At 37.0% G+C, this 24,439-nt stretch overlaps 1 protein-coding gene across 1 annotated transcript in view; it reads left to right on the forward strand.

The window, feature by feature from the left end:
* LOC130418786 (astrotactin-2-like) overlaps positions 1–24,439 on the forward strand; it is a 238,938-nt gene that overhangs the window by 153,700 nt on the left and 60,799 nt on the right. Inside the window, exons 11-13 of the mRNA XM_056744877.1 lie at positions 9,523–9,673; positions 20,040–20,206; positions 21,302–21,490. Coding sequence (XP_056600855.1) covers positions 9,523–9,673; positions 20,040–20,206; positions 21,302–21,490 — 507 coding nt within the window. The remainder of the gene's footprint in view (positions 1–9,522; positions 9,674–20,039; positions 20,207–21,301; positions 21,491–24,439) is intronic.

Here is a 24,439-nt window from a genome sequence, read left to right on the forward strand (position 1 = left end):
GATTCACATTTCGTGTAACTTTGCACAAATTTTTCCGGGCGCGTCGGCGCCGCATCAAGAAACTTTTCAGAAAGCCGCAAGCGCACCGCAGGTCATGTGACAAGAACCAACCAGCCAATATAGACAAGCTAAATCTATTTTCAGTATTTATAATCCACATATCCTTTGTTTATATCTCCTCGTCTCAATGGCTATCATGGACCATAGCTGCTTAGTGACGACAGATGCCAGCAGAGTTCCAGAAATAAAGGAGAATGAAATGCAGCTCGACATTTTCCACGTGGTTGTAGACGCGAAATGTGAATCCAGCCTAAGAGTGCAGGTGTTTAGTTTGGTGAATGTGATAATGTGGAAGAATATCTGCCATCATGAAGCAGCAGATCTCAGCTGACCCGTTCTTGTTAAAGAGCATAAAAGAGTTAAGGATTGTCCTGACTCACACACACTACACAGAGTACATGAGAATTACTGCTGCACATTGAGCAGAGTTGCTTATCCAGCGTTTTTCACAGAACACAAGGCCATTATTCTTGTGCCGACAAGGAGAATGATTCAAACCCATTATATACATATATATAACACATAAAACACAACGTATAGCCTTGATTTTTTATTAGATGATATATAATACAAGGTTATATTACAGCAAGTTGTGCGCTGATGTTCTTTGTCCATTTGCAATGGTAAGAAAACATGTAGCTGACACATCACACAGAGCTGTTCCTGATGTGACTGTAGTTCTGTATCTGCACAAATGATATACAATTGAATATTATTATCAGTAGATATTATTGTTTATAACGACAGTGATGTGTGACTTTTTAGCTTGAACGCTTTAGAAACGCTCTGATAAAGCTTGTAATGTGATAAACATCTGAAATGTTCTCAAGGGAACACTCACAGCTTTGCTGTGACAGCTTTAAAGATCTTTAAAGTTCAAAGATCTTGCCAAGCGTTTTGATGTACTATATCGCTATTTTTATCAGTTTAGAACTTGAAAAGAGTGTTAGTACAGTCAGAGAAACCAAGAATATTTACATCTACATTCATTCATTTAGCAGATACTTTTATGCAGAGCGATTTATAAAAGTTTCTTAAAGGGACAGTTCACCCTAAAATAAAATTTCTGTCACAATTGACTCATCCTTTAGTTGTTTCCAACCTGTATAAATGTCTTTGCTTTAAAATTTTGTCCAAGAGCTAAGAACAGCAAACTCACAGCAAAATAAGAAAGTCTAAATAATTTCTTACTCTCTTTAGCTTAAAATAAGTTTGAAGTTTTGTTCGTAGACAAATCTCATACACGGACACTGCTTAAAAACACTTCATACACTAGATATATGAATCAGTTTTGTGCTGATTCATATTGATACAGTGATATAAATTCTAAGAATGAAGAGTTTTTTGATCAACGTGTCTTCCTAATGTACCAGAGTTTGTCCATCTCCACACACAACAAAATGGTGAGGACGCTGTGTTCAGTTTTGAAAACAGCTTTACATTTATTGCCCAGATTTGACATAAAGGCTGGCCGTTTTCTATTCTTTTGTTCAGGTTAGATAACTGCTGATAAAAACATGATCACTTCTATTGTATATAAAGAGAGAGATTGTGTCAACCAGTGGTTCACAAACTGGGGGCCGTGGTCCCTGGGGGGGAAAAATGAATCCAGGGGGGCCACAGATTTTGTCGCATTTTATGAAATATAGAAATTTTACTCATAGTTATACATATATTTGAAATCGGAATGCACCGATACCGGTATCGGGCCTGATACTAAGCTCATGTTCTTGTACTTGTACTCGTAAAAATGCACCTAAACCAAAGACAGATACCTCATGTAACATAACTGACCGATTTTGTGAAATTTGCTTTGAAAGTTTAAAGTTGGGAGGTTGATTAACTAGTCGGATGGGTTGATTGCTTTGGGTTATTGAGTGAGATGATTGAGTTGTTCTGTTGGTTTGGCTGGTCAGTTAGTTGGTGGGATAGTAGGCTGATCAATTGGTGCGATCGGTTGATTTGTGATCTGGACTGTGTACTTGTATAGTTCTTATCCCTGCATTCACATGCAAATGTGAAAAGTTTTCACTGATTTTGTTTTATTCCCCAGTGAAATAAGACATTGATTCCAGTAACTATGGTCAGTTTGAACACCATACTTTAACATGTTATAATGTCATCGCATTAAGATAATCACAATATCAAAGAGATCAAAATTTACATTTATGCATTTGACAGATGCCCATCCATCCATCCATCCATTATCTACCGCTTATCCGGGGCCGGGTCTCGGGGGCAGCAGTCTAAGCAGGGATGCCCAGACTTCCCTCTCCCTAGACACTTCCTCCAGCTCTTCCGGGGGGACACCGAGGCGTTCCCAGGCCAGCCGGGAGACATAGTCTCTCCAGCGTGTCCTAGGTCTTCCCCGGGGTCTCCTCCCGGTGGGACATGCCCGGAACACCTTCCCGGGAAGGCGTCCAGGGGGCATCCGGAAAAGATGCCCGAGCCACCTCAGCTGGCCCCTCTCGATGTGGAGGAGCAGCGGATCTACTCTGAGCTCCTCCCGAGTGACTGAGCTTCTCACCCTGTCTCTAAGGGATCGCCCAGCCACCCTGCGGAGAAAGCTCATTTCGGCCGCCTGTATCCGGGATCTTGTCCTTTCGGTCATGACCCACAGCTCATGACCATAGGTGAGAGTGGGAACGTAGATTGACCGGTAAATCGAGAGCTTCGCCGTCTTCTTCACCACGATAGACCGGTACAGCGACCGCATTACTGCAGAAGCTGCACCGATCCGTCTGTCAATCTCCCGTTCCATCCTTCCCTCACTCGTGAACAGGTTACACAGATTTGACAGATGCTTTTATCCAAATCAACTTACATTGCAATATCCTATACATTTATACTCAGGTATCTGCAATCCCCTGGGATTGAACCCACAACCTTGTATTGTTAACGAAACGCTCTTACAATTTAGCTACAGAAAATCACGCCTTTATAAGCATACAGTATGTATGGTTGTGGTTTTAAAATAAATATTGTGAAATTTCACAGCTCAGGTAATGAAATGTTGGTAACATGACAGACCCAGTTTATTTTTCTCATTATATTTGGACTGTATGAGGAAAGAGTGGTGAGAGAGAGAGATAGAGACGAAAGAGATAAGACTGAGAGAATATCTCACCAGGACACCCACATGTTAATGGAGGATAATCATTACTCCTTCATTAGCTTTTGAAATGAAGATTTCATCTGAGCAGTGCTTAAACTCCAGCGAGTCATAATGGCGGAGGATGTGAGCAAGACACGCTGCTCCAATTATATTTCATCTATAATCCGTGACAGACCGACTACATACACAATTTACATATCAGACATGCTAATACGTTTTATTGCTTTACAGCTCATTTTATGGACACAAAATTCATGTTGTAGTCACACTGACTATCATCACAAACTGAATTGATTGACGGACACGGCAAGAATACTTCATTAAAACACAGTCGGCTTTATGGTGTTTACCTTCAAAAGAAATAATTAAACGGAAAGAAAAGATTTAAATTCTCTCTGTATTGGAAAGTTTTATCCATCATTTTAGAAGATGATGTACAGTAGAAGATAATGTGGCCTTTAGATTGTCATTTCTTTCTGAAGTGTTTGTTACGATGAGGAGAGAGATCATTACTGTCTGTAATCTGTTTGTCATTTGAATTCAGTTTATGTGGTTCATTGTGAGCGACTGCGGTATAATGAGATAATAATTATCATCTCATCTTCACATTTATACACATGTGTGTGCGTGTGTGCATGTGTCTGTTCAAAGGCAGATAATGCTTCTGCATTTTTAGAACGTTGTGATTGTACTTGAGAAATAAATGACGTTTTTACTCCACATTTCGTCGACCCTGACCTCATTCTCAGAACAAGAAGAAATAAACAAGCTTTTATTCTATTTGTTTTCATCTCTCTCTCTCTCTCTCTCTCTCTCTCTCTCTCTATCTCTCTCTCTCTCTCTCTCTCTCTCTTTCCACACACTGTGTATACCACATTCAACTCATTCTTTTATCTTCTGTTCATTTGTAAAGATTGAAACGTAATTACAAATATAAAAATCGTCACGTTAGAAAATAGTCTTTTATATATTATCAACAGCTTTATCAGTATTAGGCGTGTTAGGGCTGTTATCACTGTAATATGTTTTATTTAATAGTCAAATATATAGACTATTGTCAATAACAACTCTTTCATGTGGATTTTCTTTTATTAATTGCATTAAAGAAACATATCAGCATGCTCAAGCTTTGTTTACACTTTCTCTCCTTGCAGGGGATGCATTAGCAAGATTGACTTACTGATGGAGAATCACCAGCTGTTATTATAAGAAAATTTAAATACTTACGCTTATATATTATCTATAATTATTCACCGTAACCCGCATGTGCTAAATAGACATTTAGTTGAAAATAACCCTGAATATTCCTGTACAGACGTTATGCCAGGAGCCCTTCAAATGTTTTTTTTTTCTTGAATTAAAACTTAAAGTTCATGGATTATTGGCTTTGATATTTCAGATCTTTTCATGACTCTTTGTGTGATAAAATGAGGTCGCTGGATGTCTGCGTTCACATTAACCCATCACGTGACCCTCATCAACCCCCGTTCACCCCACGCCCCCTCTGGAAATGCCACCCGCACGCTGAATAAATCCAGTCCATAAAACTTGAGATTACAGTCACAGTTAAGAAGTACTCATCCCCTTCAGCTACCCTTCATCATGACAAACATATTTCATTCTGAAGTGAAAAATAATAGGACATGAATATTTTGTCAGAATAAAGAGGAATGAATGTGTGAAAGAGTAAGCCGTACTTGTAAGAGAATTCATGTCATAATATTTTGTGTTGAAAACATTACGTGCTTTTTCAGTATGTGCTATGTGCTTAGATTTCCATCTAAGGGTGAGGGTTCATGTTATCAATTGGAAATTCATCCACTAGACATGTTCAATACCAAATTATTTTACAAATGAACATACACACAGTAGATTGAAATATGAGGTATGCAGAATGATGTCTGAGCTGTAAGGTTTGCAGTATTATGTATAAACTATAAATTATTAAGTACTGTATGATGTTTGAAGAACGCAGATTTATATAAAGTATAAGGTATGCGGATTGAGGTGTGAGGTTTGCAGAATGAGATATGAAGTATGCAGTATGAGTTATTGAATTAAATATATGAAGTATGCAGAATGAGATAATAAGTATGCAGAATAACGTCTGAGCTGTAAGGTTTGATTATGTATACACTATCAAATATGAAGTACTGGATGATGTTTAAAGTATGCAGAATGATATAAAGTATAAGGTATATATCGTATATAATAAGAAGTATGAACAATGCAGAATAAGATAAGATCCTGAATAGTATGCAGAATGAGATGTGAAGTATGCAGAATGAGGTATGGTATGCAGTGAGAAGATATATAGTATTTAAAATTGGGTGTCACATAAAATGTATTAACTAAGTATGCAGTATGAAGTATACAGAATGATGTATTGTAGTATGAGGGGTCTACCACATTTTGTGATGTTTTCAGCAGGTTGTTTGAGGCAGAATGCTTGTTCTTCTTCAGTAGTACAAAAGATTCATAGTGTTGTAGGGTGTACAGAAGTATGGAAACATTAAAGCATGTACCAGTGAGCTAGAGCAGATACTAGAGAGGATTCATCCTGAAGATTTGATGATTTAGAGTTTCAGTGACAGATAACAAGTCTCTCTCAGTGGAATGACCGTTCGTTTCTAAAACCTGTTCTGTGAAGAAGCAGCAGAGATTGAAAGAAAACTCCTAGATTTCTGAAAGAGAAATACACTGTATTACACATTTAACACCAGACTTTACGTGGATGCATTTGACCCGTGAGAGGAGAATCAATGATATCACGTACGGCTCACATCGTTCACTTTTTCTGACTGATGCTGAGGAATCCACTCAATGTCACTCAGAGATCTGTCACGGTGTACAGTATGATCTAAAAACGCTTTTGACTCTGAATAGATAACGTGCGTGTCCATTAATCTCATTCCATTTTCCATCATGACGTCATTCTCGGGCGATTCATACAGCATCGATTTCACTTTCAGCCGCGATGTTTGAAATGACAGAAGTCCCCGCCCAGCACGTCTTCATCACATCGTTTTCTCTCATCTGAATAAAGTTCAGTCTTCTCAAGCTCCAGCGGTGTGTGAGGAAACATTTCATGTTCAGACGGGCGTGTGTGAACTTTGACACGTGATACGGGGAGAGACCGCAGCCGCGCCCCCGCCTGCATCAATAATTCACACTTCACATTAATTACAAAGTCTCTGGGCGTGCGCTACGGCTCCAGTCATCCATCACCGCTTTCAGGCGTCTCTTATAAAGCTTACATTCCTCCTGAGGCCCAGACAATGAAAAAAAAAACATTCTTTCATTTCCAGGAGTCTCCCGGCAGCTGTTTGTGCGTGTGTTACAATGCAATCTCAAAGGTTGGAATGTTGCGGCGCTCACCTGCTGTCATAGAGGATTCAATGAAGACATCACAGGACCGGCCGGCCCGGATCAAAGTCAAAAGATTCAAACTGTCAACGGCGACACACTTATGAAATGGCCGTCCTCTGAATCGAAAGACAAATGTGTTTCGTCTCACACCCGTGCCATTCAATCAGAGGAATTATTCTGATAATGTTATTTCACCTCCTTCATTCTCGTTCCTATCTAAGCCGCCATGCAACGAATGTTTTAGGAGCGATACAGAAGGATGAAATCTCTCTCCTGGAGGAGAAATGATTCTGTTATAATCATATAATATTAGTTCGGTCAGGTGAATTTTATGGAAACAGCCGGTGACATTCAACCCCGAAAGGGAAGTGAAAATGGAATGACCACACACAGACACGAGGTGTTACTGTGATGATATAATGAGTTTGTTTGCACTAAATGTGTTGTGTGTGTGTCTGCGGTGCTTGTTAAGAAGATGGGTAATGTTAGCGGGCAGTCTGTGGGCAATGCCGGTGTCTGTGCCGTGGGAAATCATCTTCAGTCTTGTTAGAGGAACATTTGGACTGTGAGGACGTCTAATAATCACTCCAGTGATTGTCCAGCCGCTCGACACACACACACACACACACACACACACACATGCTTATGTTTACACCCGTCAAACTGGCCCAATTTGGATCTTTCTGTTTTCTGGTTGAGAGAATGTCATAAAGACTGTACAATTTCACTTAGACTTTAACCTTATTTATCACACAGATGTCTTGAAATACTTGATTCCGATTGGTCAGTGGTGACATTATCCACGCTCTCGGCGTATTGCAGAGGTTCTCAACCCTTTTCACTCTAACGCCCCAAATTATTTTCAACAATATTCAAAGGTCCCACTCATGAAACCTCAAAATTTCTACCCAATAAAATGTTTTAGAGCTTCAAGTGTTAACCAAAACGAAAGTTCTAATGCACACAGAGAACAATATTTGGAAGAATGTCATTAACCAAACAGAAATCATCCCTCATTTACTACCATAGAAGGAAAAATAAATACTATGGGAGTCGATAGGGCGTGAGATATGTTTGGTTATTGACATTCTTCCGAATATCTTCTTTTGTGTTTAGCAGAATAAGAAATGTATAAAGATTTGGAACAACCTGAGGGTGAATACATTATGACCGAATTTACATTTTTGGGTGAACTGTTGCTTTAATATTACCTGGAAAAACATTAGTTAATTATCAAAATTTTGTCCAATTTTAAAATATTGGTCATCTTTAGGTGCCCCTGGAAGTCAGCTGGGGCACCCTTGTGGCTCCCATGTTTAGAATCTCTAGCGTATTGTGAATCATATTGAACAGTGCAGTTTAATACTTACAAATAAACAACTTAATAATAATAATAATAACCAAACATAAGTATGTGTTATTTATAACATAATTAATTATTAAAATTTGACAAAGCTTATAGCATCTTTGCCTGTTTTGGATGTCTTTCGTCTTCCCACGAAAGTTTATATCTGTAACAAAATACCAGGGGTCCCTGACAGGATTTATTCTGTGATAACAACTGCCTGGATGGTTTTACGTTTTCTTAACTGTACTTTTTTTTGACATGATTTTAAAATGCGTACTTCCACTTGTTTTTCATAGCATAAATGACTGATAATCTAGACAATGTGTCCTAACCAGACTCCAGATGATGAGATTCCAATCACAAGAAAAACACAATCAATAACAAAACAGCCAATCAGAAGAGTGTATTTCACATACAGACATACAGTTGATGTCACATTGGATGCTGCACTTTTTATGGTTTTTATTCAGGATCTCTAAACTTTTATTAGTCTCTCTTTGCATGAATCATGTTTGGTAATTAATATTCATGAGCTGCAGAACTTATAGCGAATGAGATCTCTGTGTTGGCGGAGCTGTCAGTTGGACAAACAAAGTGTTTCTAAGCAGCCAGGACAAAAACTATTATAAACATGGAAGAGAAATGATGTAGTTGTATTGAGACTGGTGTTAAAGTCGGCATGAAACGGAAGTAAAGATCGCATTCGTTTCCGTATGGTGCCGTATATCTGAGTGAAACAATAAATCTCAATTCATTTTATTAAAGATTATAAGGGCACAAGAATAAAAAAAACACATGAAGTGCACAGATGAGTCACTTATAAAAAACACTACAATATTCCTTGAAAAAATATGGTTCTTCAATTTTGATTTCATGCCGTCTTTAAATGTGGAACAACAAACAAATGTTTGCGTACTGCAAAACAGGAATTTCATATTAAACACTTTGGTCTTGTTTTCTAGCACAAATGTTTAAAAAATCTTTAAGGAAGATGCATTATCTGGACATTGAAAGTGACCAAAGAGGTTTATTCTAGTTTTATAAATGAAAATATAAGAAATAAGTAAGTTTATGTTTATAACAAGCCCCAACAAAAATCTGTCAATGGGGTCTAAAAAATAAACGTTCTGTTTAAGTAACGTAAATGTCCTCAATTCTTTAAGAAATCGTCTAAATATAAATTCTGCATGATATGTTTATTTGTAACGTCCGTCACATCTTTCCTTTCTGTTTTCTAGATAGAAAATACGGTTAATAAGAAATTGAATAAGAGATATCTCAGTCCGTATGTTGGATTTGTTGGATGTTTGCTGGAGCGCCTGCCGTGTTTAGATGAATCACTGTGTGATAATGTGTTCTGAATCAAAAGAACATTCAGTCTTGTTATTCACTATTTGTGTCTGAATGTCATTCAAGGACAAAACTTCTTTCACGTCCACCTGAATCTCTTCTGGTGACCGCATTGCTCACATAGCCATCCAAAGGCAAATGAATTTCATGAGGTTCTTAGATTCACAAAGCTGAAGTGTCAAACTGCAAAGCTCCAAAATGCCACCAAACAAGATGTTCGGATCTCCTGCGGTTGAGTAACAGGTGTTGCCTGTCTGTCTGTCTGTCTGTCCATCTGTAGGGAGGAGGCCATCATGTCAACGTACTTCGAGACGGTGGACGATCTGCTGGCGTCATTCGGACCGGTGAGAGACTGCTCCAAAGACAACGGTGGATGTCGTAAAAACTTCAAATGCGTCTCTGACAGACGGATGGAGTCCAGCGGCTGCATGGTGAGTAAGAACATTTTAACATCAGCGCAGATCCTCTCATTACGGGCCGACATGTTTGTCTGTGTTACACACGCAGATTAAAAGGGAAGCAGATGAGACGGAAATGCACTTAATAGGTTTTGTGGGGTGAAACGGATGAGCTCACGGCTCTGTTCTGATGGATTAATAAATCACACGCGGGTCTTTCATCGCTCAAACCAACTCGGATTAGAAATAAAAACCTGACGCCGATTGAACAATCTGATCAGCCGCAGTGCTTTGAAAAGAGACGTTTGTCTTAAAAGAAAGATTCTGTCATCATTTATTCACCCTCAAGAGCGTTCGGTTTGACGAAGCACAGATAATAAAAGAGTTCTCCTTCATGAGATTACACCAAGAGCAAATGTCAACTCTTGTTTCAGTCTCAGATCTTCTTCCTGAGGAAAACAAGTGTCAGAAACCTCACAAACGTGTCATTAGAGTTTCAGATCAAATCAAAAGTCAAGATTATTAAAGATCAACTCACAAATTTCTCAACACGTATACCCAAATGCAGACTAATTTACCTCTACAATCTAAATTAATGCTACGCCTCCATGTGTTTTGTAACAACATTTGTTTTATTGAATATTAGATTAGAAAGTACATAACATAGAAAAAAGATCATAAACAACAGGCAGGGGGTTGAAGGATGACCAAATACGATCAGATATAAATAATAAAAATTGTCAGGAGACAGGAAGGAAGAACCCAAATGCTGGCAGCGGTACGGGGTAACAAAAGACTTTAATAAAACACTAAAACAAAAACCCACAATGGGGTAAAATAACTGAGATAACAGAGACAGCCAAACAGGAACAAAAAACTCACAGACGGTAACAAACTGAAACAAAAACAGAGTGCTGGAGCAGAAACGCTGGGACACAGCGTAGGGCCAAATCAGCAGTTCAGACGAGCAAACGGACATCAAAGTTTATATGACACACAAGCCCAGGACAGAGAATACAAGGGCATTAAATAGGGAGACGAACAAAGGATTATTAACAATAGGCAGGTGTGGCGAGACACGAGAAGGCGCATGACAGCCAATATCTAAGCCATGCCATGTACTTCTCACACAAAACTCTAGGCTTAGCCTTGACTCCGCTGCAGGAACAAGAATAAACATGACATGATAGCGGAATCATGACAAAAAATAAACAAAGAAGAAATCTAAAATAGATACATTTTAATCATTTTGATAATTATTAATAATAATGAATAATTATTTAATAATTATTTTTAATCAATATAAATCTTAATAAAAAATAAAGAACATAAATAGAATAAAAAAACACCAAAAAGTGAGCGTATACTTAAAGTTTTCAAAATGGGAAACATGTGGGGTAACTTTCAATGTTTTGAGATTGTGTATGAAATAGTTTGCAAGCAAAATAATTAAGTATCAAAGAAAGAGCACATTTGTATCTTGATAAGACCTCCACGGGTGAATGATGAGCGTTCATGAAAGCGCTGACATCACGCGTGTGATCCTGCCAGCTATTGAATGAATCTTATGAAAACAGAGCGTGTCCTAAAACAATCAGCGCTGCACTTCTCAGGCGTTTTCAGCCGTCGCCGCGTAATCCCTTTAAGCGTTCCCTTCACCTCTATTACTGAGAGTGAGGAAGGCAAAGCTTTTAACGCTCCTGATGTCGGCCGCGCTGAAGACTCGTGACCTCGGCCCGGGTCAAGAGATTCACAACTCAATCCACTTCAGACCACAACTGGATGAAAATTGGACACCTTCAGCGTCTCGAGGACAGACAGTGATGTACTTACACACGCCAGAGGGGACTGAAGTTCTGTTAACACTATACATGCTGGAGATTCATATGAATCTTTTTGTTATTATAAAAAATATCTTTTGTAGGTTTCAAGAGATAAAAGTACAGAAAAATATGACAGATCTTGAACTTTCTTTGCTCCTTCTTTGACAAATTAATATCTTCAGGATCCGTGTTAAATTCACCTCCCATCTGTGTTTTTAGCACATAAACACACATAACACATACGAAGCTTGTTCATTTTTTTATTAATTATTAATTTGAGAAATTTTATTTTACTTAATTTTTAATCGCTACAAATGTTTGTTTCCAAGATCAATATTTGTTTTTTGAGAGTATAGTCCTTTGCACATTAAAAAATAAATACACATTGTGTAAATCGCAATTACACACTGCCTCAGATATTTTCGTCAGTCATGAAAAAATTCGAACTGGGTTCACAGTATGATCACAGGATGATGTGAAATGTCACACACCTAGAATGACACTTTTACAGTGAAGAAGTGAAAAGTTTAAAGTAAATGTCATGTTTAGTGCTATTATTCACCATAAGCCCCAAGCAGTTGAATACAAGGCGCTCATCGATGTGGAGTTCATTTATTCCTTTAAAATAAATCTGTCATAAACATGTGCAATGAAGCGCACGTAATGTGGTCTTCAAAATAAGTGAACCTTACCAATTCATTACACCAAACTAGATAAAGTCGTGTTATTTTCATTTCAGTAGAAAACATTGAAATGTACTCCAGAGCTTGGCCGGGATATGATGGAAAAACTTTGAATTGAATGTGTTGTGCAGTTGAAGTCATGGAGCGCTGAGAGTGTGTAATGTGACTGTACTGGGTTTAATTCTGTTGTGATGAAAGAGTCAGAAGTTATTCAGTTTTAGAAAATTACTTTGTCAAATGTTTGTTGATGTATAATGAAATGCACGCATTTTAAACGCCACAATTAAAAAAAGGAAACACCAGCAAAGCATGATGTATTTTCTTTACATGTACTAACATTATCCCATTTAAATGATTTAATATTTAAATCCAGGGGAAAAAACTAACCAGGTTAACAAAGAAATGCAATGTGCATGATAGCTCAATGCTCCTGTGTTCTGAAGCCAAACGGATCATAGATTAAAATAATTGTTCCTCATCATTAATGTCCCAGATCCAAACAAAGACGAGAGCTGAAGGTCGACTCAATAAAGAAACTGAAAATTGATGTCTTGAGAAACTTCATTACTCTTTCTGTGAAGCCAGCGGCTTCTTTCTTCATTTCTCAACAACACAAACTGAGCCGACAGCCTCATTGAAACGGTGAAATGCATTTCTTCTTTTGGAGGTGAAGTTTTCAGTGATTGAAATATACATGGAGACGAGCTAATAAGATTGTCCGAGTGTGTTTGGTGTTGAGCTGAGAGGCAGGAGCCTGTGCCGGTGGGTGATCTTATTAAAACGCCAACCGCCCACAATTTCTGCTCCTGATTCATTTATCGCCTTTTTTCCTCATCGACGGCACGGATGAAAAACAGCCTTCTCAACTTTCTAAAGGACTTCAAAGCGCAGATGAAGCCTTTGTTCGGCCTGTGGAGGAGGAACACGTCGTCTTCATCTCGTCATGTTCAATTTTCTCACCTCACTGAACTCAGAGCAACTGCAGCTTGTTTACAAATTTAAGAGCCATGAGTCCTCAACAGAATGGAAGGAGAGATTTCTCCAAGACAAGATGAGACAAAAAACATCAAAATACATCTGTGTGTGTTTATAAAATAAGTTGTGTTTTTTGTTATTGTAATTGAATTGTAATTGTAATTCTGACAACAGAAAAGTGCTTAACCGTATATACCCTTTTGTTTATTATAATAAAATAAACAAAATTGAATTAAATTAAATGCGATAAAATTAAATAAAATAATAAATAAATAGATAGGTAAAATAAAACAAAACAAGCAATAAAGTAAAAATACAAGACAGGATTAATATTATTATACATGAATACATTCAGCATTCCATTTTTTTTTTTAATTCTATTTATTATAATAAAAATATTGTTTGTATTTTAACTTTATGTAGTCATTTTGGAAACCACTACAAAATGCTATTTAGAACAAAATACAACAAACAGATCATGTTGAACTAAATGAGTCGAACATCTTTAAACCTTAATTATACATGTTTTTGGACCAGTGTTGTTTACATCTTGAAAAATCTTAGCAGATGCTGCCTGATGTGAGATATTCTCCTTTTTTCTTTTTATCGGACCCTGAGGCTGTGTTATGTTGTATTTTCGATGTTAATAAGGCAGTTTTTGATTTTCTGTAAAGCACTTTTATTCAGAAACCAGCGCCTTTCTCTCGCGTCTGTCGGCTGTGTTTATTTTTAAAGGCGTTCGGTCTCCTCTTGTGCGCTTCTATCTGTGTTGCAAATGAGACAGCTTGCGTGTCCGTCATTTGAATTCTCTCTCTGGAGTTCAGGCCAGGTGTGTCCGGACCATTACTCTGTGCCGATGGCTCCCTCCTGTGACATTAACATACTGAGAGAAGATCTCTCCAAACGTCTGAAGAGAGAGAGAGAGAGAGATGAGGTGAGGTGAAGCGCCCGGTTGAAGGATAGAGAACTGAATTATGAGTGGACTGAGAAGCCCAGAGAATAGATCTGATCTGAAAGAGAGGAGAAAACAAGGAGACGAGAGCGAGACGTGGAGTGGTTAAACTGAAGGACGCAGACTGAAGGTTGAAGTGACGGCCATCGAGCTTTACTTGAATGAAGGATGCACTTTTATTTTAAGATGTTTGTTTGGTTTTAACGTTGATAAAGGTCTGAATAACCTTCAATGTCTTCAACACCGCTGAGAGGAAAAACACAGAAATCATCCAATGCTAAAAAAGTGAAGTTTGGTCAGATGATATTTCTACCTGATCCAGTTGATTTCTTTATATTTTTAATTTCTTTATATTCTTTTGAATTATTTACAGTAAGACTGTATTTATGTATTTTCAGTATGGCTGACCTGATACTTCTACTAAAAATAAAAATTTGGTCATCATTTACTCCCCTTCGAGTTGTTCCAACCGCCTTTGTTCTACCCAAACTAACCAAACTGTTCTGGGACCCCATTGACTCCCATAGTAGGAACAATTACTATAATTGTTTTTGTTGTGTTGAACACAAAAGAAGATATTTCGAAGAATGAAGGACAGCAAACAGTTCTGGGGCACTTCTGACTACCATTGTATTTGTCCAACTTTTAGAGTCAATGGGGTCCCAGAACAGCTTGGTTACAAGCATTGGTCCAAATATCTTCCTCTGTGTTCTAGCAAACAAAGAAATGTATACAGATTTGGAACAACTAGAGTCATTCATGACAGAATTTTCATTTTTTGGGGCTGAACTGTCCCTTTAAATGTCTTTGTCTTCAAAACACAAAAGAAGATATTTCGAAGAATCTTGATCATCAAACAACACTGAACTCCATTGACACTCATTGTATGAACACAAAATTTCTCAAAAAATCTTCTGTTTTGTTCCACTGAAGAATGACTCGCATACAGAGTTACAACCACACAAGTGGGAATATTAATAAATGATGACAGAATTATTTATTACATTAAACATTTTGGTAAGTTGTCTCGCAATTTTAATAATTGGGCAAATGTGAGTGTTTTAATGTTGTTATTATTGTGGGTTACCACTTGATGTCCAGTGTAAAGTGTGTTTCACCAAACATACTACAGGGCAATGACAAACTACAGAACAAATTATCCTTCATATTATAATTATTATATCATCTTGAGAGAAAGAAATGGATGAGTGTATCATTGCTCAACATCATCATTTCTGAGGTCTAGACAACATGAAGGCACTACTATATATTACAGTAAACCCAGAGATTCATCACCCTAACACAGACAGTAAAGTACAACTATAATAGTTTGGTAAAAAAAAAAGTAAAAGTGCATTTACAAATTTAATGCACATTGTGCACACTAAATATAGCAATAAGAAATTCACCATTATCTTAACCATAGTAACCATCATTTCTATAAGTGCTAATCTGTATGTCAAAAAAAGATTTTGGTGTTCTTCAGTAAATGAAATAATATTAATATTAATATTAATATTGTTTCTGTAGGGACGTTTGTGTGCTCTTCCACTGAGGAAAAAACATCTTTCTGGTTTCTTTCTCACTCAGTGACTCGAGAATATTTTCGTTTGGCTGGTCCTTCACAATCCTCTTAACAAAACAAATGTTTTGGCAAAGATATTCAATGGTGAGATGTTCTAGATTCCACTGGCTGTTTTAATATCACGAGGATAAAATAGTCCGAGATTTCCGCCCACAATTTGTGTTTTGACATTATCAGATAAGGTCAAATTGAGAGCTGAACGTCAGGAGCAAAGCAATTAACCAATGAAAAGAAGTCCAAACTCACAGTAGCGTTCTCGATCAACAGATACTATACAATTTCTGCCGCCTTAATAGTTTCATGAATTCATGACAGATAACCTCCTCCATCTGAAGCGACAAAATCAAACATTTTCCTCCTAATGATTTCTCATTAATGCGTTTAATGTTTCGAGATGTGCGTGTGGATTGAACCTGTATTATTTGGGTCGGCTGCAAACCAAACCAGCGGTTGATGATATCGATAAAGAAGAAAAAATAATACAAAATAATTTAGATGTAAATATATTTCAGCTTTATTTGCTACGGTATGTGCTGTACTTTATTTCACTTTGTTGAGCAAACTGCAGAATAAATGGAATAACATTTTGTCATTGATAAATGATTTTCAAGAAGCCATCTGTGAGTCGCTGAGCCATACGTTCAGTTCTAAAGCGTTATATTAAAGGACACACATTCGTTTAAGCTTTTAATAGCAGCGTGTCTGATTAAAAACCTGGAGGTGATCAGATTGACTGATGAGAGGAAACGCAGAGGCAGATTGAGCTCCCCTCCCCTCCCGTCTCCACCATCTGTTGTCATGGCGATCACGGATGCTGGTCTTTTGCAGGCCGCCCGTCGAGGGTTTTACGGTTGCCCTTTAAGAACAGACTGTAATTGTTGAGACGTTTTTTATTTGTTTTGTTAATCCTCGTATCGACGCAGCGTGGCGGTCGACTCATCGATTGGACTAACGCTCTAATATAGTGGCACTTTGTGTTTGTCTCTGTGAGTAAATGAGCTGCCCGCCTCCTTCACACCTCCTTGAGATCTGATCCCAACACTAAACCTTGTTCCTGTGTGTGTGTGTGTGTGTGTGTGTGTGTGTGTGTTTGTGTATGTGTTTCACACAAGTCTATATAAATATAAACCAGTAGCTCTGTATTTTAAATCCTTCTGTTGTGACGAATGTTGTTAAAGTTTATGAGTTATGTACAGTTATTATTCTTGTAATTATTTTGTACGTCAAGGTGATGATTTATTTATATATTTTCATGGTCTTTTTTTGTCATTTTTTGGTCTTTTGTTTAAATCTTACTTTAACATTATACGTCTCCATTCAAGACTTGATTTATGGATTGTTTACTCTCCCAGTTCCTTTAAGCTATATAGAAACATATAGAAATATATATTATAATAAGTATAATATTTATATCGATATTAATATAGTGTGAAATCATATCTACCTTTTCAAAATGTATTTTACATTTACATTTAGTCATTTAGCACACGCTTTTATCCAAAGCGACTTACAAGTTGGGAAGCAATTTGGTCAAACAATAGGACAACAAAAAGCATAAGAGCATAAAATCATGTCTCACAAAGCCTACTACAGTGTACAGAGTAGTGGTGGGCATAGATTAATTTTTTTAATCTAGATTAATCTAGATTAATTCCAAGATTAATCTAGATTAATCTAGATTAAAATGGCTCATTTGAATTCTGCCGAAGGCATTCAGAATATGTGTGCTACCCAAATAATGACTAAAAGTAAGTCTTTCAGAACGGGTTTCTCAAGCCAGGTGGCGCATTAGACCAGTGGCAAATCTCCTGTTTCCAAAATGCATCCCAAACTGCTTGAGAAAGCTGTTCTACTATGATAATTGGTGATGAAAATTAAATTATGTTCAATAAGATGAACTTGTGTTTACTTCCGCATTAGCTAAGGGATGATTTCCGTTTAGGTGGTACTTGAGACTGGACGAGCTCCTACAGTACATTTACATTTAGTCATTTAGCAGACGCTTTTATCCAAAGCGACTTACAAAGAGTGAGGGAGCAACAAGCGATATGTCATACAGGAGCCATAATACATTAGATCTCAATACAAAGTTACTGGTTTCAACTAAAGCTAGACCACTACCTGTTGAAAGTGTTTTTTTAAACCAATTCCGCATTGCACAAGGTGCAAACAACCTTAGTCTTGTCGATGTTTCTATTGGGAAGCTTCTTAAAAATTAATATTACCTGAAGCAAACCCGGCGGCTTCATAGCTGCATCCATGTTAGCACGTCACGTTTGATGCGGTAATTTCACAGTAACGTTATGTTGTGTTCAGACCAAACGCGAATGGTTTGTCAAGCGCGAGTGATCCATCCATCCATTTTCTACCGCTTATCCGAACTAGCGCGAGTGATTTATATGTTAATTCAAAGAGCCAATAGACCTACTTGCGGCGCGAATCGCGCGAATGAAGCCCTGGTTATGAGATGATGAGGCGGCTTCTGCTTCCGCGAATGACGCGAATCACGCGAGTTGAAAAATCTCGTTCTCGCCCCGTACAGTGCAGTTAAGCTGGTATACATCCGCGCTAAAATATCAAGGTGAAAGTCATCATAGCTTGCGTAGTATAGACCCAGCTCCCAACCCAACTTTGAGAATAGATTAACGGCGACATTTTTTTTATCGCGCGATAAGAGTCTCACTGCGTTAACGCCGTTAACGGCCCACCACTAGTACAGAGCCAAGTTTAGTTTATCTAAGCTTAAATAAACATGCATTTTTTTTTGATAATGTAGAAAAGATATTGAAATCAGAAATGATCAGTCAGGTGCAGACAGAAGATTATTTTATTTGTGATTTTGATATTGTAAGAAAGCATAATGTATTTTTCATGTTATCTTTTCAAAGTCGAATTGATATCGTGTTATTTGTATTGTCATTGTTTGTTTTTGCACTTTATTTATTTATTTTATGAAGTATTTTCATCTGCATTTGATGAATAAAAAATGTAGTATAAAATGTTGTTATCAATATGTTATTCTTTTTCTTTATTAATCAACAAAGATAAGATGTGCTTCATGAAATAAACTCAAATTTAAAGATATATGTAATGCTTTTACCCTTTTTATTCACATCAAGGATTCTTTTTGAAATATGTTACTGTAGAGTTTTGTGGATGCAGAAGATGAATTCATCACTGAAGGAAGACACAGTTTGTTTTTATAAATTACGTTTTTATTTGTTTTAGCGCAGGAATAACATGATGCTCTCTTAAAACATTTAACATAAAAACTCAGAATGTTTGTGAACTAAACAACGACATGAATTTGTCTGTAAAATAATGTGTAAATCATTGAAGTTTGAAACATTTGTATAATAGTAGAAGAGTCATGTGTTTATATCTGACTAAATGTATTATTCGTTTTAGTTGAAAAAAGCTTTGTGCTTGTGTTATAATGAAGTACGTTTTTATTGTTGATTGTCATTTCACTTTTGACTAATATATTGTACAGTGATGAGTAGATTTGTACAGTATGGAAATAAACCTTCTCCACTGTGTTCGGTTTTTGCATCTTTTCCAGATGCGCTTTGAAGCGTTTCTCTTTTATTTCTTGTTTGATGTTGTTGTCGCTCACAGTTCCTTGAATTCATGTGGAGTTTTTTAATCTAAAGCCTTTGTTTTTAAAGTTCACGCTCTCTTGCGGCCCTGACCCTGTGTGCTGATTTATCTAACGCGATGAACAAATCCTTTTTTATTTTAGTTTTGATGATGAAATGTTTGGTGTATTGGTGTTTTTTTCAAGCAAATATACAATAAGGCGTTGTCCAAGAATGAGTTTCGTGATATTTGTGTAAATTACAAACACGCCGGTGTGCTACTTCAAAAGCTTTAAGACGTTTGTGAAGTAAATCCTTGTCCTTATATATCACAACAACGAGAAACACTCGTCTGCGTCATCATCTCAGAAAAACTTTCAAGTAAAATCCTGCTTATATTTCAGCCCCAAATCTCAAGAATGAACATAGCTTTATTATTTTTGGTGCAAAAAATAAGTTCAGATAGAATGATTTTTTCCGGCATGATAATGAGAACAAGAGGAGAAAAAGCATTGTTTGTGACTTGAGTGGGCAAGCACATTTCTAAACAGAATAAAAACTCTCTCTGTTGGCTTTTGTGTGTAATGGGTGAATTATGGAAGCTGCTCTTGATTTGGTGAATTGTTTGGCCCTGGAAACCTTCATTAATGTTCTTTCCTCGCCCAGAATCACTTTTGTTCATGACATAATAACTCCCCGCCGGGAGCACACACACCGTGTCAAACTTCTTGCACATTGTCTGTCTCTAGTTACCTGGTAACCAGCATCATTGATCTCTTTGTCCGTCTCTCAATCATCTCCAGTGTCCAGAAGGGTTGCGGCCTATGAAGGATGGTTCGGGTTGCTATGACTACTCGCTGGGTACCGACTGTACGGATGGATTTAACGGAGGCTGTGAGCAGTTGTGTCTTCAGCAACTGGTTCCTCTGCCGGATGACCCCACCTCCAGCAACGTGCTGATGTTCTGCGGGTGAGACTAACACACACACAACATTACACAAAGAGCACACAAGTCCTTTAGGACCCTAAACACTTTATAAATCACATTAGTTTTAAATGCCTTTTTGGCACAGAGACACTCATATGAGATCATAGTTCAGATAACTGAACTCGCGGGGCTGAAATGGGAGGAGATTGGGGCGGTAAATCCAGAGGCTGATTTTTCAGGGGGGATTGAGTGTGAACGCCTCCAAATAATATGCAAATGACCTAAAGTGGGGTTTTCTGAGTTTATGGAATAAAACATGTCACCGACTATTTTAAGGACCCACCATTAAATCTTGTCTTTTCCATCACTGGTTACGTCCTTCTTTCTTAGCTTTTATTTCTCAGATTTAATCATTATAAAGATGTTGAGCAATTATGAATATAAAAATGCACGATTATCTAGATTTTATTGGGCATATCCAACACTGTGGTGAACACACAAACACACCTTTGTGCAATAAATAATGACATTTAATTACAATATTTTTCTATATAATTACAATTACTTTCACGCTATGGATTCCTTGCTGAATGAGAAAAAGAGAAAAGTAATAAGGTAAATTAACAATCATGAAACACTTTGATTTACAGGTTTGGCAAAACAATATTTATATTAATATTTTGAATTAGCTTTTATTTTTGCTTTTTAGATGTTGTTCATTTCAGTGCACATTATTATTTAATACTTAATTTTTATGTTGTAATTTATTTATTAATAGTTAATAATTGTAGTGCTGCAACCAAAACATATTTCAGTTTATACCTATAAGGCAACATGCAAATTCTGGCATTTTTTATTTATAATATTTAGATCATTTATAATTTATAGTTTTACTAAACTACAATAACCTTCTAGCTTATGGATCTAAAATGATAGTTTCAGCACAATCATGTGACATCAGACTCAACAGGTAGATATTTGTGGTTTTATATGATTTTTTTTGTGAGGATGTGAAGGTAGATTCATCCATTCAGCAGAAGTTTATAATGATCATTTAACAGTCATTTACTATCACTGACTGAAGGAAATATCTCCAGATAGAGATTGTCATTGTGTGTGTGTGTGTGTGTGTGTCAGGTGTGTGCAGGAATATAAGTTGGCAGCTGACGGGCGTTCGTGTCTTCTGTTGGCGGATCACTGTGAAGGACCCAAGTGCCCGAGACATGACACACGCTTCAATGTCACGCTCTTGAGCGAGATGCTGCACGGATACAACAACAAAAGTCAACAGGTTAATCTCGGACAAGTCTTTCTGATGACCTTCAGGTGAGTTCAGTTTCTTTGTTTGTTTGTTTTTAAATCCCTGTTGAGAGAGTGAATGAGGGAACTTTTCTAGATCTGCGGTCAGAGGAACTTTGCTCTCAAAAAGCCTTGCTTGGTTTCAGAAAACGGCATTCATTTACACCCGACCCGTGTGCTTTCATGGCTGTTTAATCCTGTGGTGTTTATTTATATTTAACTGGTCTGTTACAGGCCAGCAGAATGAAGCCTTGCTCCGTTTTTAATGTCTTGTTCGCTTGTTTATAAATCATTGGTCACCCTTCATGTTTGTCTGTGGGTTTTGCAAAATAAAGCTTCAGTTAAAAAGAGACAAGCTTCGCGAAGATTTTCCAACCTAATCTGGAGTTTTGTGATTGCTTTTAAAACATTATTATCGTGATGATTTTGCTCAGTTAATTGCGGGAAAGCACGATTAAAATACTCAGATCTAAATTTAAGTCTTCAAATAAAAAGGTATTTTTGAAACCTGTCCAATTTGTTTGATTTTTTATCATCTTTCTAAACTGATTACAGTCTCACAGACAGTTAGTTTGCAGTATTCCTAACTAATATAAAAATAATTCTTAACTGAACAATTTCTGTTTTTTTGTGTTGAAAAAAATGCAATAACACCATTTATTCTAGCTCTATGTGTTGAGTGCAGCGTTGTGAAAAGCACTGAAGGAATAGAATTCTTATGAGGTTAAGTTCACACATTATAAAATCTTCTGTAAAGCTTCCGCCACTGCATGTTTATTTCTGGATGTATTTGCCGTAATGAGTGTTTTGATATGTAGATTTGAAGGGATGTGATGCATGCACACAGATGCTCGCTCACTAATAATATTCATCAACTCTTCTGCATCACATTAATGATATTTACTCAGCTTTGGCCATATACGTCCATGAAAACAGTTTGTGGAAATTAGTCTTTAGCCCTGGTTACAATATATAACACAAAAATCAGGCAAGCAGTTGTTGTTTGTGCGGAGAAGAACATGTATTTCTCTTTTGGTAAATAACCGAAAGGGTAACAAAGCATTTTAACAGTAACTGTATATTTCATTTTAAAGTCATTGTAGCATTAGCACTTTATATAAATTAAATATGAACAAAGTGAATGTTTGTTATGTACATTAACCTTTCGTAATATTACTAAATATTTAAATCTGTATGAAATAAAAACATAATGTCATGTTGTCCTGTTCTTCTAATAAAGGACAGTGCATCATATATTTGGTTTTATTATACTGTATTTTGTTAATCTTATTCTATTTTTATAACCTGAATAAAATAAAAAATAAAGAAAAAGTTTTTATTTATGAAATTATTTTAAAATTAATTAAATAATGATTTATTATTGATTATTATCGTTTACCTCATTTGTAAGTTTGGATAAAAGCGTCTGCTAAATGACTTAATGTAAATGTAAAAATGTATAAAAAATTGAAACAACCAACAAATCCATGCTCGCCTCTTTATAGTCTAGTCTTAACTGTAAAACCATATTTGACGTTTTTTGACATAGATTTAATTCATGAAATGAATGCTTGCACTTGTATAAATGACATTTGAGTAAATATGACAGAATTTCACATTTTTGCTGCTGCTGGTAAACTACACAATGCTTTTGACTTTAAGGACAGATGCACTGTTGCCTGACAGCTCACGCAGATTCTTCCCAGCATGCCTTTCAGTCCAGTCTGGTCAGAGATGTGCATTGGCATCAGGGCTATACACTAATAAATATTGACATGTCAATCAGAGAAGAGAGCCTGAGAGACCCCCGCTGACCCCAGACAGCACAATGTTTCCTTTGAAAGGCTTTCAGCATCCTTCTCCTGGTCCAGATGAAGAACATCCCTCCATCAGTCAGGACGGACACGACCCAGCCTTGTCCCGACCCACTGAATGACTCCGAACGCACAAATGACTGCTGACAGGTCTGCTCACAACGGGTCTCAGAATGAGTTTTGAAGAGTCACGTCGTTGAGTGAAGAGTCCTTTAAAGGCCCTCCGTGGTTATAGACAGAAAGGGAAACGGCTTTGAATATCTAAACATTTTCTCTTGCTCGTTTTCACAAGAAATGTGATTAAGTCGAGTTAAACTCTCACATGAGGAAAGAGCAGCTAGAGGCCTTCATATTCACTTCACAGCTCATCATATTGTGCTTTCTTCACTCAACATTTATTTATTCAAACTCAAATTTCACAACGATGGAAAATTGTCTTAGGAAATTGTATTAGAGAGATTCCTGCCTTCCAGAAAGTGAAAGTATCTCAGGAATAAATCATCAGAGCAAGTTTATGAACAGAACCGCTATTCCACTCTGAGTATTATATTTTATTATATACTGTAGATATATATATATATATAAAGTATATACTGTATATTTCATTTAGATATATTTGACTATTTCATTCTGCTCTCCGGATTTGAAACACTGCTCTCTTATTGGTCAGATTACAAAGTAAAATTTTAAATCTCCAGAAGATTATTCATTATAATTCTGTTTTGCGTTTGTCAACAGATTCTTGATAGACAGATTGTTGGATTATACGGTTGCTATTGGCAACATTGCGCAGCTCTTGTGTCATTGGACAGTTCACTAAGGCTGTCTGAAATATTTGACGGACCTGAAACTTATCCATAGCTCCAAATGATTGAAAAATAAAACAACAAACATTTGACAGTAATGTCAATCCACAGTTCTAAACAATCCGTTTGATCTGAAAGAAACTCAACATGGCTACATTTCACGCCGTAGCTCATAGACCAAACACAGGTTTGTTTTCTTGCTTCAGGTGCTTATAAGTCTCTTTCACATCTCTGTTGGGATGTTTGCGGCTGTGTGTTCTCGGGTGAAGTCCAGGTCCAGGATTTACAGTAATGAGAGTGTTGGTCTTCTGCAGCGAGCTGATAGTGAAAATGCGGCCGTGCCTTTAGGAAACACT

The sequence above is a fragment of the Triplophysa dalaica genome, chromosome 4 (assembly GCF_015846415.1).
Source record: "Triplophysa dalaica isolate WHDGS20190420 chromosome 4, ASM1584641v1, whole genome shotgun sequence".
NCBI classification, from domain to species: Eukaryota; Metazoa; Chordata; class Actinopteri; order Cypriniformes; family Nemacheilidae; genus Triplophysa; species Triplophysa dalaica.